At 36.9% G+C, this 22,673-nt stretch overlaps 1 protein-coding gene across 1 annotated transcript; it reads left to right on the top strand.

Moving 5' to 3' along the window:
* KRCC1 (lysine-rich coiled-coil 1) lies at positions 1-21,305 on the top strand. Its single transcript, XM_012644195.1, has 4 exons — positions 1-175; positions 13,227-13,329; positions 15,312-15,432; positions 19,944-21,305. The coding sequence occupies exon 4, from the start codon at positions 19,966-19,968 to the stop codon at positions 20,743-20,745; it is 780 nt and encodes a 259-aa protein (XP_012499649.1). The 5' UTR covers positions 1-175; positions 13,227-13,329; positions 15,312-15,432; positions 19,944-19,965; the 3' UTR covers positions 20,746-21,305.
* Positions 21,306-22,673: the final 1,368 nt, after the last annotated feature.

Raw genomic sequence — 22,673 nt, forward strand, 5'->3', positions numbered from 1 at the left:
GGAAGCCGGGTCTCCGCCTCCTCCTCCCACCCCGCCTGCTCAGCGGCGGAGGCGGCGGCGGCGGCAGCGGTTGTTCCTGCCTCTCCGCCACCTCCACCGGGGCCTATCCCGTGGCCGGCGGCGTTGGCGGGGAGGGGGACAGTAGTTGTAGACGCCCGCCCCTGCCTCAGAGAAGGTGAGTTCCCGCCCCGGCGGCGGGGGCGGCCCGGCCTTCAGCCCCTCAGCTCCCGCGGCCCAGGAAAGGCTCCGCACGTCCAGCTCGCCGGGCGCGCCCAGGAGTGCGAAATGGCTGACAGGGCGCGGCCGGACTCCCGCCGCGCGCTCCCGGGCAGGGGCGCTAGGACTCCCGAGAGGAGTATGGAGGGAAGGGACGCCTCAGCCTGCCGAGGAAGCTGAGGTCTGAGGGGGAAAATGGAGGCGGCCAGGCAGAAGTCTGTGGACCTGGAGCGTCACGGAAAAGGAAGGGAGGTCGATGAGGAAACCCCAAGATTGAGGGGACAGAGACGAAGGGAAAAAATCCTAAGACATAGAAGAGAGTAAGCCTCCGTTTGACGAAATTGAACATCCTGGAAAGTAGAAACTAACCAGTAGGATACTTAGGGGGAGAGGTGGAGTTAGGAATTGGGGAGAGTAGGAAGTAGCTTGGGCACTCTGGGAAGAGAAGAGGGGGCGAGGGTTTGAGAGGATCACTTTGGAGCGTTTTCCTAGGCTTTGAAGATAGGGCCCTGTAAGACAGACTTCTAAGATCACAGGCCCATCTTGATAGTGGTCTGAGTTTTTTTTTTTTTTTTTTTTTTTGAGACAGAGTCTCACTCTGTTGCCCGGGCTAGAGTGAGTGCCGTGGCGTCAGCCTAGCTCACAGCAACCTCACACTCCTGCGCTCAAGCGATCCTCCTGCCTCAGCCTCCCGAGTAGCTGGGACTACAGGCATGCGCCACCATGCCTGGCTAATTTTTTCTATATATTTTTAGTTGGCCGATTAATTTCTTTCTAATTTTAGTAGAGGCAGGGTCTCGCTCTTGCTCAGGCTGGTCTCGAACTCCTGAGCTCAAACAATCCGCCCGCCTCAGCCTCCCAGAGTGCTAGGATTACAGGCATGAGCCACCACGCCCGGCCGTGGTCTGAGTTTTAATACGTATCTACCAGTGAGTCAAAGATAAAGCCGGACATAAGAACGGTGAAAAGAGAGTTCATTCCGTAACTACTGACAGTGGGAGAAAGAGTGGGCTCCGTACGTATTTGCTCAGACGTGACTGGCGCTTTAAAGGGAGAAGGAGGGGGAGGGGAGGGGAGGGCTCAAGTAGAGTCAAGGAGGTGAAAAATTACAAGGGGTCAGGCAGTGTAAATGCAAATCGGCCGGCTGTGTCTGCTGGCTGGGAACTTATCTAAGTTAGGATACTATCCGCCCGGCTCCTGGGAGCTAGGGGACATATCCTTCCCGATTACATTTCAGAGGAATGGCATTCAGGTCCTTGAGAAAGACACTCGGGGTTGTAAGAGATACATGCACATCTCAAAGGGACAGAGGATTCGCTATTGTGAGCCCTTTTTAGTAAATGCTTTTAAAAAGATAGGTCAAGGGCCTGTCATCTGGCGTTGGCTAGAACAAACAGTAAATTCTTTTGACAGCCCAGAGCTTTTCCAAACAGGAACTCAAAAACTCAAAAGTGGGGTGGGTTGCTTCAAGGGCCTGGCCTTAGGCTGCTAGGGGCCATGTTAAATTTTGGTTAAGTCTCTTCTTACAGGGGTTTGCAAACTTTTTACAGTTCTCACCAACACATTTCCCCTAACACAAAAAGCTATTTCTTGACCATCTCAGTCTAAGAGTTCTTACAAGTACTACTATATATATGCAAACAGCCTGCTTGTTGCAAACTGAAATAACGCTTTAAAGCAGTTTTGGAAATTATTTTAGATGGTAATGCTTGATCCCACTGCAGAAGATCTAAGTAAAATATTCAGCTATGTTCAGTTTCATAATTTTGAGTATTTGCTGTGTTGCCTTACATTGCTTTTCATCTTCAGAGTGAAAGATGATGAAAGCCAGATTATTATAGAATCATTTAAATGCCTTTTTCTAGGAGAGACACCCATAAATATAATAGCCTTATAAAACTAATTTCTTTCTCATCATTTTTCATAATTTATGTGTTATTCCATAATATTTTACACAGATGTCAGTTCACGTGATGCTAGCAATAAGCATGCTATGCCACTTTAAGGTGGGAAGATGAAACTACTGGACTGGTAATAGGTTATAGTGCTAATTTCTCCACTAGCTGTATGACCCTAAGTCCCAAACTTTCTGGACTTGAGTTGTGCCATCTCTGTGGTGGGGGAATTGGAGTAGCCTTGTGGTTCTCAACTACAGGCGATTTTGCCCCCAGAGGATATCTGGAACCTTTTTGGTTGTCACCACTGGGCAGGAAGGGATGGGAGCCAATCATAATTCCGAAAGACAAAATCCTGAATGTTGAAATCCCAAAAGATCAAAATCCCTAAAGTCTAAAATCCCAAAAGATCTATGTCTTGAAAATATAATTCTGGAAAAAATAATTTTAAAACTTTTAAAAAATATTTACATTTTAAAAGTGTATTTATTTGAGAAACATAACACAACGGAGCACTTCATAGGCCATTTTACACAATAAAATAGGCAATGATAATGTGTTTTTGCAGACACAGGTATGCTAATGACAGTTGCTTGGGTATAACCGTTATGAGCAAATGAACCTTATTCATAAGGAAATAGGTAAAAAAGGGAAATGTATAAATGCATATCACTAAGGTTGTTAATTGTGTGCAACCAGCTTTATAACTGTGGTTACCTAAAATACCATGACTGCCCAAGAGTTTGAGGCTGCAGTGAGCTGTGATCGCACCATTGCACTCCAGCCTGGGCAACAGAGCAAGACCCCTGTCTCTGAAAAATTTTTTAAGAAAGAATGAAATACTGTGACAAACAACCTAAGTCTTTTGATGAGATCGGTCAAACAGTGGTAAGTCACCATTACATATATAGTCACCCAAAGAGCCTAGATCTCAAGAAATTTTATCTTTCACAATTGCAGATGTACAAAAAGGACATATCTTCATTTATTGAGGAAGTTTCGACGTTTTTAGGTACATGCACAACACTGACACTCAATGTTATGATAATGCACTTTTATGAGGTCAAATTTGCAAAAAATGCATAAAACAAATTAGAACTCTCTACAAATCTCTACACAGTTTATACCTCCAGTTTTGGAAATGATGTGAAGGTGAAATACATAGCATAGTGAATTGAAAAAAAATGGTGAAAAAAAAACTAAAAAAATTTGATATGAAAAAGTGTGTAAGAGCTGGCCTTACATGATGCAACTACCTTGTGATTTTGATTTTGGGGATTTTAGACATTAGGGATTTTATTTTAGACTTTAAGGATTTTGATCTTTCAGGATTTCAACATTTGGGATTATGATTTAAACCCAGGAGGGACATGGTGATCAAGTGCCAGTGCTACTGACATCTAGTTGATGTAGGCTAGAGATGCTGCATACATCCTAAAATACACAGGACAGCCCCACACATACACCAAAGAGTCATCCTACCCACATGTCAGTAATGTCAAAGTTGAGGAACCCTACGCTAACCAAACCCTGAGGTCCTTTACAACTTTAAAATTGTGAACTGATTTAGCAGTTCTGTGTTGGTATTCTTTCCATGGCATGGCTGTATATTAGAACAGTAATTCATAAAACATGAAACTTTGACCTGTAATGGCCACGAGATGACATCAGAGAGTAGTAAAATCTGTTGAGTTAGGGTTGAGACTCTTCACTGAGATTTGAAAAACAATATAATTGTTACCTTAAAAATTACCTATTGTGGCTGGGTGCTGTGCCTCATGCCTGAAATCCCAGCACTTTGAGAAGCTGAGATGGGAGGATTGCTTGAGGCTGGGAGTTTGAGACCAACCTGGGCGATATAACGAGACCCCATCTCTACAAAAAATTCTTTAAAAATTAGCCAAGCGTGGTGATATGTAGTCCCAGCTACTCAGTAGGCTGAGGCAGGAGGATCACTTGAGCCCAGGAGTTAGAGACTAAAGTAAACTGTGATCACACCACTGCACTCCAGCCTGGGATCTTTAGAGAGTAAGACCTTGTCTCTGAAAAAAAAAGAAAATTACCTCCTGTCACTTTATTTCAAGTAAATATCCTTCATTAACAATTAACTGCCACTTGACAAATGGTAAATATTGGTTATGTCACACTATTTAAAACACAATTAGGACTCAATCTAGTTTTAGATATTTATAAAAGCCTTAAATAATTGCCAATTATGATAGTGGATAAACAAGATTAAAAAACATGGGTGGGTACTTAGCCAGTATCTCTTTTCGTTGTCATTAGGAGATTCCTCCAAAAGGTATCAAAGAATTGCCATGCTTCCAGTTACTACAATTTCATTCTCACTTTCAAAATTCTGATAGGATCATTAAAACTGATTTGAAGAACATCTGCTAATCTGTTTTCACCTACATGTATACGTTAACAGAAAAACTCCAAACTCTAAAATAATTTGAAGAGATTTATTCTGAGCTGACTATGTATGACCTCAGCCTGGATCACATGGCTGCAAGAGGTCCTGAGAAAATGTGCCCAAGGCGGTCAGGTTACAGTTTGGTTTCATACACTCATAGAGGTGAGAGTTACATATAAAATCATAAATCAGTACATGGAAGGTGTACATTGGTTTGGCCTGAAGAGGTGAAACATTTCGAAGCAGGGGTTTTCAAGTTATAGGTGGGTTCAGAGATCCTTTGATTTGTAGTTGGTTAAAGAAATAAAGCTTTATCTAAGCTTTGGATTGTTTTAAGTTAAGGAAGTCTTAATTAGAGATGAGCAAGCAACTGTACATATACACATACACCAGACTCAAGTGAGGACTCAAGTGATCTGTTAAGTAAATTGATGGCCTGCAAGTGTGTTTTAACCTTTGTCTTGCATGGCCTTAGGTCCTGTTAATAATTTAATATCTTATTGTCACAAAGAATAACTCCAAAAGGGAGGCAGCATAACAGGCTTGTCCAACCTCCTTTCTCCATCTCATGACTGGCAAATCAGTTGGAGGTTTTCATCAAGTCCTGTTGGCCAAGAGGGCGTTCATTCAGTTGGCTGGGGGGCTTAGGATTTTTATTTTATCTCACATATAGCACCCATATGAGGAACTTCTTTCTCTGTATTAGGCTTGATAATGAGCAAATGTCAGTAAGGAAGCAGGGAAGATATAGAAGGTATAAGGTTACAATTAGGACGTTGAAATATTAAACTCAATCACAAAATCCCAAAGAAGTATCATGTAACCAGATTTATAAGAAAAAATATATACATACTTAGAATTTATGGTCATGGTGTCACGATTTTCCGGGACACTTTGTAATTTATTCAGTGAAGTTTCTCACATGTTTCTGACAGTTAAAAAAAGTTTCACCAAGTAATGGTATTCTTGAGTAATCATAGTAGAAACAGAAGTGCAACAAACAAAAATTCTTGCTCATCTACCTCTTTAAAAAAAAAAATTGACTCAGTTTTAGAGTTAAGGACACTTCTGGCTACTTATTGAGTCATTAACCCATTTAAATAGCAATTGCCTAAAAACACTTACCTTTGTTTCCATGATATTATGCAAAAATTCAAGTAAAATGACATAAAATCTAGCTAATAGCCCTTCTTAGGTTTATTCAGAAAACATTGATTGAGCTCCTACTGTGTACCAGATGCTCTACTCAGTACTAAAGACATACAGATGAATTGGGCCAGCCCTTTTAAAAGGCTTGATAGTAATATTTATTAGTGAAATTAGGGAGGGAAAAAAGTAATTGGGGAAAAGACAGTTTTAAATACGGATTAGTCAGACTCCTGAGTTATCAGTAATTCATTGTTTTGTATAAATATGTACTCTGCCCATGACATGTTTGCTACAGGCACGCCTGAGCACACTATGTTGTTAATGTAACATTGGCAGCAGGGAAGAATGATTGGGGAGGATGATAGTCTCTAGAGAGACTTTAAAGATTACTTGTTAGTTTCAGATCTGCCTTTATTAGATGTCAGTAAGTAAAAATATTGACAAAGCATTATTAAAATGACTAAGGATTGCACCTACTATATTCATCACACATGTGTTGGGACATGAACATTGATATTTTCCCCCCTTCTTACAGACTTGTTCACATTACTAACCCATTGGAAGGAATGGCATGCATTTGATGGCGTTCTGATACAGAGTATCTGCCTTGCATCCAAGTAAAACTAATTTCACAAGCGTGATCCCTGAGCTAACTAGCCATAAAGTACTTATGATTATTGACATTCAAAGACATTTTAAATAAAAACACAAGACCAGCCTGAGCAAGAGCAAGACCCAGTCTTTATTGAGACTAGAAAAATTAGCTGGGCATCATGGCACATGCCTGTAATCCCAGCTACTTGGGAGGCTGAGGCAGAAGGATCACTTGAGCCCAGGAATTTGAGGTTGCTGTGAGCTAGGCCGATGCCACAGCACTCTAGCCCAGGCAACAAAGCAAGACTCTAGATAGATAGATAGATAGATAGACAGATATTAAACATGTAACTAGTATTCCCAATTAATGATTCTGTTAATTCATTTTTATTTTGTCATTGGAAATATACCATAGTAAGTCCTTTTTTATTTTTATGATTGTTGTATTAGTGTGAAAAAGCTAGACTAGCAAAGTCTAGATGAAATACTAATCTCATTTCCTGAAAAGGCAAGGTTAATAACTAGCATTATAGCTAGGAGTATTAATGATGCTGACAGGCACAAGGCTGCATTTCTAGCACAATCAGGTTTTCTGAAAACACCTTAAATCGGGATTGACCTTTAGGGGGAAAAAAGATTCAAACATGCCTTGGCAAAGATAACACAATCTGTTACCTAGTACTGTGCTCTGCTTAGTCTTTCCTAAGATTATAATAGGATAAGATTACAAAAGTCCCTCAGAACAGAAACAAAACAGGGATGTCCATTCTCACCCCTTCTATTCAGTATTGTGTTAGAGCTCCTAGCCAGTACATTCAGGCAAGAAAAAGAAAAGGTTTACAGATCAGAAAGAAATAATACTGTATTTATTTGCAGATAATATGATCATCTATGTAGAAAACCCCAAGGGAATCTAAGAAAAGGCAACTAGAATAAGTGAATTTAGCAAGGGTGTAAAATACAAAGTCAATATACAAAATCAATAGTATTTATAAATGCTAGAAAAACAATTCAAAATTGAGATTTTTAAAAAAATTACTATTGTATCAAAAACATAAGATACTTTTGAATAACTTTAATAAAAAACACTGAAAATGACATAACATTGCTGAGGATAAAAGGTGCAAATGATGAAGAGATAAAAATGTCTCCTAGTATTTCTTAGTGAGTTAGGCTGAAAAGTATAGGCCCATGTCATTAATTTGGTGTATTTATTAGAGGAGAAGATAAATTGAGCTATTTCCACCCAAAACATAACCAGTTAGCATCTAACTTTGCTCAAAAAATTTTTTCTTCGAAGATTAAATAAAGATGTTTAGCAAACATCTAAAAAAGCCATTATGCTGTATTATGTTTAAATGCCATGTCACAACACAAATCAGGTGCTGTGAGGCATGAAAATTTTTATTAGGTTTTTCACTCAAATTCAGTTGATTTATTCGCCAAACATGAGACTTTCTTAAAAAAACATTTCATACAATGCAATTCAGCAATGTGCTAGGAAGGTACTTGAAGTTTAATTGTTACATTTTACTCAAAGATTAAATAATGACCTTTTTATATCAAATGGAAATTTTAGGACTAGAGTTCAAAACACTCATGAGTTTTTAAGATAAACCTGAAACTTGAAATTGTGTGTGTACGTGTGTGATTGGTCTCTTTAGGCTATACCCTCTAGACCTGGCTGCAAGAGTTCACTTGTGTCTGCCTGTAAATTGCTTTGGTCAAAATGATTGAGATTGAAAACCATTGCTGTAGAAAGAATAGTTACAATTTAGGAGGGCATTTCACATATCTTTGAAATATCAACAAAATGGAAAAATAAGACTTTAATATGGTACAAAGATATTTAAATAGACCCATAAGAAGGAGATTAGTGAGGAGTGGAGATGCAGAATTTGACTTTGGAATAAATGCAGGTTCTATCAAATTCTTAATTCTGATTAACCCATAGATTGCTAATAAATAGATCAATCCTAGATGCAAGAAGAGAGTGGATTCTTTGTAGCATGCCATAGGTATTATCTTGCCCTTGTCCTGCTCAAAGTTTTCACCAATCACGTAGATGAAAGCATAGACTGACTGCGTATAAAAACTGTGCATGGGAGCCGTAGCAAATGTCAAGATTAAAATAATTCTAATTTTAAAAGATTCTCCTAGGAATGGTGACCTAAACCCATAACAAGATGAAGTATTAATTCCTACATCAACAAAAAGAAATCAGTCAGCATAAGTATCAGATGGGAGAAGATAGCCAATATGGGGGAAGAGATGCTACCTCCAGGATTTTAACAATTATAAAAGTCAATAGAAACCAGTAATATGATACCTGTTTTTTAAAAAAGCGGATGCTAAATAAAATAGTAAGGATAGAAATAGTGTACAGATCAGAGGAAGAGATAATTTCACTGTACTCTACAATAATCACAGTCTATGTTCTTCAAAGTGTATAATGCTACAACCTTTGTAATGAGTAATCACTATGCAAATGAAATAGAGGTAATGTCAAAATTTTCTGAGGTGAGATTTCTGCAAATACCAAGAGTTCACCACCAAGCCTGCCTTTTCTCTAATGATTCCTGTTGCCCACAATGTGCACTGAAGTTTGATACGTATACAGTTAATTCAAATGCCCAACTATTTTAATTTGTAAGGAATTTCAAGGTACATAGAACATCTACAAGTTATTTAAACACAGTTTCACATAGAGGAATTGAACGCATAGAAGAATGGGAGAGGAAAGAAATGATGTGAGAGATTATGAATTTGGTAGAATCTGGATTTATGCTGAAACCAAATTCACCATCTTTTTGAACACTTAATGCTTCTCCACTCTACTCCCTACCTTCCTCCTTCTGGGGAATGACAACAACAGTAACAATAATAACTCTTCCTCTTTGTTACTCCTCTTGCAAAGATAACTTTACCCAGGATCAAAGCCTCAGAATTGCCTATATTCCTCCTATCTTCCTTCTGCCTTCTCTTTCCCCAGCTATCACAAATTCCTTTGATATCATCTTTAGACTCTCTCTCATATTCTTCTTTTCTGTTTCCTCTACCACTCTGGTGCAGCCCAATAATCTCTTGCCTACAACAGCTTCCTAACAATATCCCTATTTTAAGTCTCTTTTCTTGCCCTATTGACTGCAGAATTAAATCCAAATGCCCAAATAAGGCCTATCACGATGTGGCCCCATTCTATCTTTAGTACTGTCTTTCACTACCTTTACTTATATCTTGTTTTATCTAACGCAGAAATGCCTTTTCTAATGCCCTTCTTTCCCCCAGAATACCCTTTCTTGTTTGTTTTCTCTAAATTGACCTATCTCTTAAGGGTCAATTCAAAGTCCATTCTTCTCCACAAACCCCTTAGCAAGAAGACATTATACCTTATTTTTCATAGCACTTGACACATTTTTGTCTTGCATCATAGTCCTTTGCATATATTTCTACAAAATTATAAATTCCTCAATATTCACAGTTTTCTTGTTCACCTATCATTCCCAATGTGTGAAACAGCTTATGTATATTTAAGGGAAAGAGTTAAGGTAAACCAAGTTCAAAGTTCTGGCTCTATCAAACAACACATGTGGCAAGGTATTTTAATTTCTTTGAATCCCAATATCCAAATTTTCAAAATATGGGAAATTCCACTTTACCTTGCAGAGCTAAAAGACTGAAAGAATGTTCTATTGTTTGCCTTACAGTAGGTATTCAATAAATGTTCAATTCTTTTTTCCTATCTCTTCCCACAGTACCCACCAGAGTACCTTGAAGAGAAACTCAATAAGTAGATAAAGTTTAATAAAGCCCAAAAGCATGGAGAACTTGAACTAAATAGTGTTTAGGAATTGAAAAGTGAAGAAATAGCTTTGAAAGAACATTAGAAAGCTACATTAGACATGACAGGGCTTGATAGTGAGAAAAATGAGATTTTGAGCTTGGGAATAGAGAAAGAGATTAGTGGGTGAAGGAGTTAAAGGTGACCCCAAGTTTCTTAGCTTACAACATTGACTTTTAGAAATGGGAAGTCTGGTATTAAGGATTGAACCAGGAGGGAAATAATTGTTCTATTTTAAGATATCTTGAGCTTCTAAACGACTAGTCCTCAGTAAACTTTCCATCTATACTAAGTTTTGGTTGTCACCAAAAGACAATATTTACCTGTTTTTTTTTTTTTTTAGACAGAGTCTCACTCTGTTGCCCGGACTAGAGTGCCATGGCATCAGCTTAGCTCACAGCAACCTCAAAGTCCTGGACTCAAGCAATCCTACTGCCTCAGTCTCCCAAGTAGCTGGGACTACAGGCATGTGCCATCATGCCCGGCTAATTTTTTCTATATATTTTTAGTTGTCCAGCTAATTTTTTTCCTTTTTTTTTTTTTTTTAGTAGAGACAGGGTCTTGCTCTTGCTCACGCTGTTCTTGAACTCCTGAGCTCAAGCAATCCTCCCACCTCGGCCTCCCAGAGTGCTAGGATCACAGCTGTGAGCCACCACGCCCAGCCTACCTGTTCTTATTAAAGATTTTTAATAGAAGAGTCAATGTCACATCGCCACGGTCAGTTTGTGTACATTAATTCTGAATCAAGAGAAGTTCTGAAAACCTTTGTAGTTAACCTTTTTACCTTGCTGATTTTAGAGTCAAATTAATTATGTTATATATTTTAAAACAGCTCAAAAATAATTGAGAGATACTATGTATAAAGTAGAGATACATTGTTAAGTATTCAATTTTCATTAAATCCTTTATAAAATGTTTCTGATTTACAGTTTCTATCTTGAGCACATAATATTTTTAAGCAAAGCTATACACTGATACTGAAATTAAGCTTAGTTTGAAGATATCCAGTATAACTTAAAGATTTGTAAAGTTTTCAATCACAAAGTCATATGTTTTGTAAAGATTAAAACAATATAGATATGTACAGGGAGCAGTGTGTTAGATGTTCTCCCCTACTCATTTCCTAACCCCGTTTTCCATTTCCCAAGCCCCATTAAGTTTAATGTATATCTTTTCAGAAATTTTTCTATAGATACTGAGCTATCACACAAGATCAGATTGTCAAATAAGACTCATATGCATCAATAATATTAGCCATTATCAAGGTTTACTAATTATTTCAAGGATACAGCAATCAAGAGACTCAAATGAAGCGGACAAATGTCTAGTACATGAAAGATGGCTCCTCAGACTATGTTTTTTTCTCATTGGATATGTATCTCTGGCTCAGAATAGTAGATAAGATTTCTAAGTGAAGTTTACAGGATCACTTCACACAGCGGGAATGTTTACATTGTCAATCATCTCCATATTATGGATAACGTATGTGCATTCTTCAGGGAGAGATGCCTCATAGATTCTGAGTTTATTCACTACAGTTAATCCTTAGCCAAGGACATCTTGCTAAGGGCATTTTAGAGATAAGGTCTTTTCCTCCTAGCAAATATCATTAGGCTCTACAGGCATATATAAGCTTAAAAGTAAAAATACATAAAAATTTAAAATATATATCATTAGGCCCTTTACTTAGAGGTCCAGATGTCACCTGCCTTCTTCCTTCCCCTATTCCTCGGGAACGGAAGTTAATGGATCAGATGCCAGCTGCATTAATTCCTTCCTTACAGTAAATACATACGTATATATTTAATCTGGGGTTGTATATATAGAGTTATTTATACTAAAATTAGATTTTATAATTGGTAGATCAATTGACTGATATGTATTTTATATGTACATGTATATATGTATGTATATGTGTATGTATGTATGTATGTATACATGGAGAGAGAGAGAGAGTTCTCCATGTATATATACAGAGAGAGAGTTCTATATCTTGTTTTCTACCCTTAATATAGCATGGGCATTTCTGCATGTTAGGACATGGTTCTAACTCAATTCATTTAAAGTGGCTGCACAGAAAGTGCAATTTTGATGTTACTTGATTGGCATCGTATTTGTAAACTGGTGAACTTCTATAACTTAAATTTTAGCTGTTAGGAACTTTAGATTGAAGTGTAGTTCTCAAGTGTAAATGTACTAGTAATTGTGGCATGGATTAGTTATTATGATGAGAAACATTTTTAGCAAAAGTTGTAAGAGTTATTGTGTGAATATGACTGTAGCTTTGAAGAACTTATCTGAACCTTATTTAGTGAAATATGTGTGGTTGTATTTGTACCAACTTTGGAAGAAGGTTGCCTACCATGGGTAAAGATGGTTTGTGGTTCCTCCATGTGATTCTCAGATAACATTACTGGGGTATCTAGAATCAGTGACTATCTTAAAATGGACTGTGTTTCTTGAGATTGTTCACTTTAAAGCATAAAATGCCAAAACTGGATTTCTTAAGCCCAGCTTTTCTATGTTGGTATCCCAGATCATTTCCATAAAATCCAGTCTAGTTACTGGGTGTCCTAGTAACTTTTCCTTCAGAATGACATTTTCTGGACTAAAAATATGTTAACACATTAGAGTGTTATTAAATGTTTTCATAGTAAAATCACCTTTTTTTTAAAGAGTCATGGTCTCATTCTTTTGCCCAGGCTGGAGTACAGTGGCATGATCATAGCTCACTGTAACCTTGAACTCCTGGGCTCAAGTGATCCCTTCCACCTCAGCCTCCCGAGTAGCTAGGACTACAGGTTAGGCCCAGGTAATTGTTTTATTTTTTGTAGAGATGGGGTCTTGCTATGTTGCCCAGGCTGATCTGGAACTCCTGGCCTCAACTGATCCTCCTGTCTCTGCCTCCCAAAGTGCTGGGATTACAGGTGTAAGCCACTTCAGCTGGCAAAATTGCCATTCTAGTGAGCAAAAAAAGTCATTACTGTAGCCTTGCAAGCACTCAGGAAATTAAGATTTGAGATGTTATATGAAATGATACTAGTTAAAGATTGAAAATATTGCTTTAAATGTTTAACATAATCTTCCATCTTACCTCCCTTTATTTTATTCCTAGATACCACAATTGAATGGACAAAGATTGAACTTTTTACAAAAAGTTCAAAGACGTCCGAGGAGTAGTGTTACAGTTTGAATAACAAAGGATTTCATATTGTGAGGTAGGTTGAAAATAAAGAGACTGTGTCCTAAAGTAGCTTCATAAATATAGCAGGTAAACTTCATAGATGTCATCTGAGACCTGGATGAGCTACTAGATCTTATCTATCTCTGCTAGCTGGGATCCCAAAATTACTAGAGACATTTACTTAAATGAAACATAAGACCTGCTGTACTTTTTTAAAGAACTCATCTAGTTTTCCAGACTGGTAATCTTGTCAGAAACTGCATTTTACTTCATATGTGGTTGAGATTAAAGTCCAGTCATGTCTTGGCCTTGAATTGAGAGGACTTGGATTTAATTCTCAGCTCCACCATTAATTGCTGGGCAAGTCACTTTTACCTGAGTATGCTTCTTCAACATGCAAAATGGGAGTGGTAATCTCTGTCTTGCCATAATTGTGAGAATTAAGTGAAATCAAATATGTGAATGTGTCTATCATATTCTCAGTCTTCAGGGCCCAGAATATAAAGTTAATGAAAGATAGTCCAAGAGCTCTGTGATAACTTGAGTTGCATGGAAATTTTAAAAATAACTTTCGTAGGATTATGAAGTAATATTCAATGTAGAAAATACATGAAAATAAAAATTATTCATAATTGTGCTCTGAAAATGTTAGTTTCCTTTTTATCTACATTGACATTTTATTTCCTCTTATGTGGTTGGCTTTAAATTTATTCAGAGATTATTTTCTGCTATGGCTTGAACCCATAAGGGTTTATTCATTCTCTCACTTAAAAGATGTTTGGAGTTAGGCAATGCAAGGCTATTATGACAACCCATGATGTCATCAGAGAGGACCCAGGCATTTTCTGTCTCTTTGCTCTGAGGCTTTCCCTTCCTTATGTTCCATGATGACTATTTCAGCTCCAACCATGGCATCTTCGTTCCAGCAGCAGGAAGGAGAAGCCCTCCTGGAGCCCTACACAGTACTTCAAATTTCTTCTTATTGACCAGAAATTATTCAGATGGCCACATCTTGCTTTAAGAATGGCCATAAAATGTAGTCTTTTAACTAGGCACATTTCCTAAGGTTTGTTACTCAGGAAGAAGAAAAATTATGTTGGGAGGCAACTGGTAGTTTCTGTCACAAGCAGGAACATAAAAATTATTGGGTTCTAAATCATAGGATTATCTCTACTGAAGCTGATACTTTGATTTGAAAGCAAGTGAAACTCTATTTGTAAACTCTTGGTTCAGAGCAAATATATTAAAATTCACGAGTGCTATTTTTAAATTCAGATGTGTAAATTTGGGATAATTTATTCTTAAACAAAATGCTATGTATTTTTCCAAGGGAAAAAACATGCTCAAAAAGTTAGCCTTTACAAGCACAGAGAAACAAATATCATACGATCTCACTTATATGTGGAATCTAGAAAAGTCAAACTCATAGAAGTAGAGAGTGGAATGGGGGTTACCAGAGGCTGGCAGGGGGTGAGAGGGTGGGGACAGGGAAAGGAGACATTAGTCAAGGGTACAAAGTTACAGTTAGATAAGAGGAATAAGTTCTTGTGTTCTATTGCACAGCAAGGTGGCTATTGTTAATAATAATGTATATTTCAAAATAGCTAAAAGAGACCATTTTAAGTGTTCTCACTACAAAGAAATGATAAATATTTCAGATGATAAATATGCTAATAAGCCTTATTTGATCATTCCACACTATATACATGTAGTAAAACATCACATTGTATGCCATAAATATATATAATTATTAATTAAAAATAAAATGAAGCTATATAAAATATATTATAAAAAATAAAGTATATTTAAACATTTAAAAAGTTGGGCTTTATTTTCAGATTTATAAGAAGCAAAATAGCAAAATGAAGGTTTTCAGATAATTGGTCTATGTTGATAATATAATTATAAACTTTGAATTATTTAATCTTTATAATAAGATTGTATTTGGTTTCAGGTGAATGGGAGTGGAGTATTGGACAAAAATAGATTTTGTAATCTCTGCCTCTTGGTTTTTAGCTTCTCAGTTATTGTGTAGTTTCACTATCTGGGGAAAGCTCATGCTGAAAAACACAGGCACTGAGACAATCTATGAGTGAATATGATCAGATTTCTCCACCAAGTTCTCAGCCTGATAAGGGTAAGTTTCCATTCACCTCTTTATTCATATCTGTGCCATCCATAGGATTGGCTTCTTTCACATAGCATAATGTCTTCGAGATTCATCCATGCTGTAGCATACATCAGTACTTCATTCCTTTTTAGTGCTGAATAATATTCCATTGTATGAATATACCACATTTTGTTTATCTTTTTTTTTTATTATTTTATTTTATTTTTTTGAGACAGAGTCTCACTCTGTTGCCAAGGCTAGAGTGCCGTGGCATCAGCCTAGCTCACAGCAACCTCAGACTCCTGGGCTCAAGCAATCCTCCTGCCTCAGCCTCCCGAATAGCTGGGACTACAGGCATACACCACCATGCCTGGCTAATTTTTTCTATATGTTTTTAGTTGTCCAGCTAATTTTTTTCTATTTTTGGTAGAGACAGGTCTCACTCTTGCTCAGAACTCCTGAGCTCAAACGATCCTCCCGCCTCGGCCTCCCAGAGTATTAGGATTATAGGCGTGAGCCACCAAGCCCAGCCCCTTTTGTTTATTTTTTATCAGTTGGTGGACATTGGGTTGGTTATTTATACTTTATAGCTGTAATAAATAGTGCTGTTGTAAACATTTGTTTACAAGTTCTTGTGTGGACATAGATTTTCGTTTCTCTTGGGTATATACCCAAGGGTGCAATTGCTGGGTCATGTGGTAACTCTATGTTTAACATTTTGAGAAACTGCTAACTTGTTTTCCAAAGTAGCTGCACCATTTTACATTTCCACAAGCAATGAATGACAGTTCCAATTTTTCCACATCCTTGCCCACACTTTCTCTTTTTGAGTATAGCCATCCTACTTGGTATGAAATAAAATCTTTTTATTATCAAAAATTTTCAAACATACTCAAAAGTAGAGAAAATAGCATAAGGGACTCTCATGTATCCATCATCCACTTTGAACAATTATCAACATTTTTAAGATCTTAAGAAACTTTTTAAAAACAGCTTTATCAAGGTATAGTTGACATATAATAAACTATATGCATTTAAAGTGTATAATTTGATAGATGTATATGTTTAGACAGATGTTTAGACAGATGTATATGTCCACAAAATGATCACCACAATCAAGATCGTGAGCATACCAATCACCCCAAAAAATGCCTGTTTATAATCCCTCCCTCCCAGCTCTTTCCTGCCTCATCCCCAAGCAACCACTGTTACTATAGATTAGTTTGCATTTTCTAGAGTTTTGCGTAAATGGAATCATATAGTAGGTACTCTTTTGTCAGGCGTCTTTTACTAATACTATTCTGAATAGTAAAAAATAATTATAATTATTTGTAATTATTTTGAGATTCACCCATGTTGTTGTATGTATCAGTATAGATCATTCCTTTTTATCACTGATGGTATTTATTCCGTCATATGGTTATACCACTATTTGATTTAATCTATTCACCTGTTGATTGACATTGGATTTCTTCTTTTGTGGGTCTATCACAAATAAAACTACTGTGAACATTCACATACAAGTCTTTGTATAGACATATACAGTCATGCATCAGTTAACAATAGGAATACATTCCAAGAAACACATCATTAGGCAATTTTGTCATTGTGCAAGCATCACAAAATGTACTTACACAAACCTAGACAGTATAGCTACTATACACCCAGGCTATATGGTACAGCCTATTACTCCTAGGCTACAAATCTGTACTATGGCATGTTACTGTATTAAGTACTATAGGCGGTTATAACACATGGTATTTGTGTATCTAAACCTATCTAAACAGAAAAGAAACAGCAAAAATACTGATGAAAGATAAAAAAAATGGTACACCTGTGTAGGGCACTTTACAATGAATGGAGCTTGCAGAACTGGAAGTTGCTCTGGGTGAGTCAGTGAGTGAGTGGTGAGTGAATACAAAGGCCTACGACATTGCTAAACACTATTGTTGACTTTATAAACACTGTTCAAGTACATTTATGCTATATTAAATTTATTTTTTTAATTTTTCTTTCTTCAGTAATAAATTAACCTTAGCTTACAGTAACTTTTTACTTTTTAATTTTTAACTTTTTGACTCTTTGTTAATGTCACTTAGCTTAAAACAACACATTGTACAGCTGTACAAAAATATTTTCTTTCTTTATATCCTTATTTTATCAGCTTTTTTCTACTTAAAAAATTTTTTTTTTACTTTTTAAGCTTTTTTGTTAAAAGCTAAGACACAAACACAAACAGTAGCCTAGGCCTACACAGGGACAGGATCATTACTATCACTGTCTTCTACCTCCACATCTTGTTCTTGGAAGGTCTTCAGGGGCAATAACATGCATGGAGCTATCATCTCCTAGGATAACAGTGCCTTCTAGTATAACTCCTGAAGGACCTGCTGTTTTTCAGTTAACTTTTTTTTTTTAAGTTGAAGAAGTATACTCTAAAATAGTAAAAAACAAGCAAACCAGCAACATAGTCGTTTATTATCATTTTCAAGTCTTATGTATTGTACATAGTATGTGCTATACTTTTATACAACTGGCAGTGCAGTAGGTTTGTTTATATCAGCATCATTACAAACGTGAGTGATCCACTGCACTAAAACGTTACTATGGTGTCAGGCGATAGGAATTTTTCAGCTCCGTTATAATTTTATGAGACCACTGTCATATATTCAGTCCGTTGTTGACCAAAACATCATTATGCAATACATGACTACATCTCCTTTTCTTTTCAGTAAATACCTAGGATTAGAATAACTAGATCATATGGTAGGTGTATGTTTAACTTCTTACGAAATTGCCAAACTGTTTCCCAAGTGGTTGTACCATTTTACATACCTACCATTCGTTTCATATCCTCACCAACACTAGTATTATAGTCTTTTTAATTTTAGGCATTCTAGTGAATGCATAGTGATACCTTATTGTGGTTTTAATTCACATTTTCTTCTTTTTTTTTTTTTTTTGGCTTAAACGATAGACATTTATTTCTCATAGTTCTGAAGGCTGGGAAGTCCGAGATCAGGGTACTAGCCATGATTGGATTCTGGTGCGGGCTATTTTCCTGGCTTACAGATGGACATCTTCTTGCTGTGTCCTCCCATGGTAGAAAGAGAGAGTGAAAGTGTGTTTATGAGTGTCGGGGGGAGCCACATTTTCTTGATACCTAATGATTTTAAACATTTTTTTCACATGCTTATTGGCCATTTGTATATATTCTGGGTTTTGTTTTTTTACTTTTCTTGAGACAGAGTCTCATTCTGTCACCCTGGCTACAATGCAGTAGTGTTATCATAACTCAAAAGTGTCAGTTAAAATATTTTACCCATATTTAAGCAAGTATTTATCTTATTTGTTGTTATTAGTCTCGTCAGAATTTTTTATACTATTTAAGTTGAATAGGAGCTAAGTTTTCTAACTCACCAAATTAGGCTTCATTTAGATTTTTTTAATCTCAAATTTCTAGGAAAAAAATAGCTGATCATTAGTTAGATTCTAGAATGCTATGTCAGGGTTATTTGTTTCTGTTAAAGGGAAGAAATTGTTCATTTCTACAAGGCATATACTGCCTCCTAATTTTTGGAGATAAAATATATCATCAAAAATATCTAGGACATTATCATCTCATAGTAAATACATTTTCTGCTGTATTTGTACTTACGCAGGATTTGAGTTGGGGGAAAGAAAGAGAACCAGGAACAGTGCTGCCCGTCCGCACAAAAAAGAATCAAACAAACAAGCAAACAAAAACTCTGTTTACTCTTGAATTTCTTCTGAATCTTTTCTCTACATCAGTCCTGTCTCCTCTCAGCTTTCACCTCTATTACTTCCCTTAACCCTTTGACCAGTACTTTAAGAGAACAAACCAGAAGGCATTCTAGAATGCTTTGTTCACCAATCAGAAGTAGTGGAATGAAATCTAAGCCCTGTACAGCAGATACAGAACTCTGTTCCCTCATCTTCCCTCTAGAAGTTTTCATCTTATAGCTGAGCTAATTTCCCACATTCTCAAACCATTTTACAAACGTCCTTTTATTATTAAGCCTTATGGTACTGTAGTCAGGTGAGTATGTATGTTTATTTTATTTTGCTTGAGTAAATCGAAAATTTTAGAAATCCAGTTACTTCTCTATGGTTCTGTTACTTCTCTTAGAAAACAGTATGCAGGAAACTGATCAATCTGAACTTTAGAAATTATCCAAACTTGCAGATCAGGCCATGTACCACAGATGTGTGGTTCTTACCTACACATCCCTACATGTCTTACATACTCAGGCCCTGCGACAACATCCTGTATGTCACCTCCTTTCTGCCCTCTTTCTCCCACTTTGCAGAAGGGTGGTTACTTGTGAGTGGCCTGGGTGGTATGTAACCATCCTGATAACTACTTTTCGGCATATGACGTCAGGATATTTAACTTTTATGCAGAAGTAGCTTTTAATTTGTTTGAGCTTCTTTGTTTTTTGAAGTTCTTTTCAAGAGCAAATGAAATATTCAGAACAAAATAATCTAGTGAGAATTTTCTTCCATCTTCTCTATAGAGAATCCCTTTTTGTCAACCTAATGAAGCATTCAAAGAAGACATATGACTCTTTTCAAGATGAACTTGAAGATTATATTAAAGTACAGAAAGCCAGAGGTTTAGAGCCAAAGACTTGTTTCAGAAAGATGAGAGAGGACTGTTTGGAAACCTGTGGGTACAAAGAAGAGGTTGATTCCAGACCCATGTACAGAATGCTTGATCAAAGACTCCCATCTGAAACCATCCAGACCTACCCAAGATCATGCAATATTTCACAAACAGTGGAAAATCGGTTGCCTCAGTGGTTACCAGCTCACGACAGCAGGCTGAGACTAGACTCTCTGAGCTACTGTCAGTTCACCAGGGACTGTTTCTCAGAAAAACCAGTACCCCTGAGCTTTAGTCAGCAAGAATATAATTGTGGCTCATACAGTGTAGAATCTGGAGTTCATAAGCACCTCTCCTCAGATAACAGGAGCAGTACTCATCACGCCAGTCATACACAGATACATCAGAAGAGGAAAAGGCACCCAGAGGAAGGCAGAGAAAAACCAAAGGAGGAACAGCCCAAGCATAAGAGGAAAAGAAGTTGTGAGGAAATTGATTTAGACAAACACAAAAGCATCCAAAGAAAGGAAACAGAGGTGGGAAAAGAAACTGTACAGGTCAGTACAGAAAAGCTTAAAAATCGAAAGGAGAAAAAAAGCCGAGATGTAGCCTCTAAGAAAGAGGAACGTAAGCGTAGAAAAGAGAAAAAGGAACAAGGCAAAGAAAGGACAGAGGAGGAAATGCTTTGGGACCAGTCTATCCTTGGATTTTGAAGCTTTTTAGTTGTTCTCCCAAAGTTAAATTGAAAAAATAATTGAGCTTGGTTTTATGATGTTCGTGTTCATGTGACTTTTCTTATGTGAACAGAGGCCAATGAACAGAAAATATTTAGTATGCTTACTCTCCAACACAAAAATTACTTTTCCTCATTTTCTAAAAGCATTATTACACTTTTCTTACATATAATGTAATTTCCCTTAATGAGAGTGGTTCTGCTTTTATTCATCAAATTGCTTTGATGGCAGAATTTATTTTCCCTTGAGAGGTTATTTATTTTAAATTGGAGGATTAACAGACTTCACAGAATCTATTTCTTGATTGGGTTTGTTATAGCTTTGAATTGGGTATTTTTATGTTCATTGGTTTTCTCTATGAAGCAATTTATTTTTTTCCTTTGTTAGATATAACTTGCAGTGTATTTTCTAGGTTGAAAAGTGGAAAATGAAATACATTATAATAATAAGCTTAGGTTACATATAGTTTTAAGAGTTTCAAAGAATCTTGATATAAAATCAGTTTATATTCTGGAAATGTTTATAATAAAGTGTTCTAATTTCTACATGTTTTTCTGTGTCAATATTCTGTCCCCATTCACCAATCATTTTCTGTTGGGAGGGGAAGAGTGATAACTGGGCAGTTTGTACTTAAGAGGCAAGATCTTTTGGGTAGGTCACACTTTAAAGTTGTAAAAATTCCTAATCTATTATACCTTGCTTATTCATCTGTGAACCCAGTTCTTAAGATAGAGATCTGACTGACCACAATTTTTTCAAATAGTTGAAACTGAAGACAGAAGAGTTTATAAGAAATAAAATGCCATTAGATTGTTCTGTCCTGGCCAGTGTTTTCATTCTAATAATCCCCTTTTTTATGATAAGCATTTCAAGTATTTGAGCATCACTATTTTGTTACAGAAAGAGTGATGGTCTGGGAATCCGAATCTCACGATTTAGTCTCAACTGTGCCATCAAATTCTTACGTGACTTTGGGGAAGTCACTTAACTTCACTATCCTCATTATCAAATATGACTAGGAAGACTGACTTCTAAACACACTTTGGATAACAAAAAGATTCTGTGATATGAAAATTATCTGCATTCTACAATGTTGTGCTTATTACATGTCTATTATAAGATTAACTTAAAAATTATTTTGCTACAATTATTTTTACCACAATAGGAAAATAGAAATGGAAATTCACAAATCAAAATCATCTGCCCTTCCCATTTTTTATTTTAAAATACAACTTTTAGCTTGGAAAAATAAACACTTGATAAAATCATTATTACTTAAGCTTTTATTAGCATGCCCATGCTCTGACTCTTCCCATGTGTGATTGCTAATTTTATATGTCAACTTGATTGGGTTAAGGGATGCCCAGATAGCTAGTAAAACATTATTTCTAGGGGTGTCTGCGAAGTTGTTTCCAGAGAGATTAGCATTTGAATTTGTGAACTGAGTAAAGCACATGGCCTTCCCCAATGTGAGTGTGCATTATCCAACCTGTTGAGGGCCCAAATAGAATAAAAAGGCTGAAGAAGGGCAAAATTTGCTGTCTTTTTTTGCTGAGACGTCCATCTTCTCCTTCCCTTAGACATTTGTATTCCTGGTTCTTGGGCCTTCACATTTGAACCAGGACTTAAACTATCAGCCCCATCCCTACTCCTCTCAACCCCTAGTTCTCAGGCCTTCAGACTAGTCTGAATTACACCACAGACTTTCCTCATTCTCCGGCTTGCAGACACCAGACTGTGCCTCCATAATCATTTCATGTGAGCCAATCCCCATTATACACACACACACACACACACACACACATACACACACAGACACACACACACACGCAATTCTGTTTCTCTGGAGAACTCTAATAGGTTAGATGGTGACCTTCTAGAAAGGGAAGAGGTGATTATTAGAATCT

This window comes from Propithecus coquereli, unplaced genomic scaffold (genome assembly GCF_000956105.1).
Source record: "Propithecus coquereli isolate 6110/MARCELLA unplaced genomic scaffold, Pcoq_1.0 Scaffold208, whole genome shotgun sequence".
NCBI lineage: Eukaryota > Metazoa > Chordata > Mammalia > Primates > Indriidae > Propithecus > Propithecus coquereli.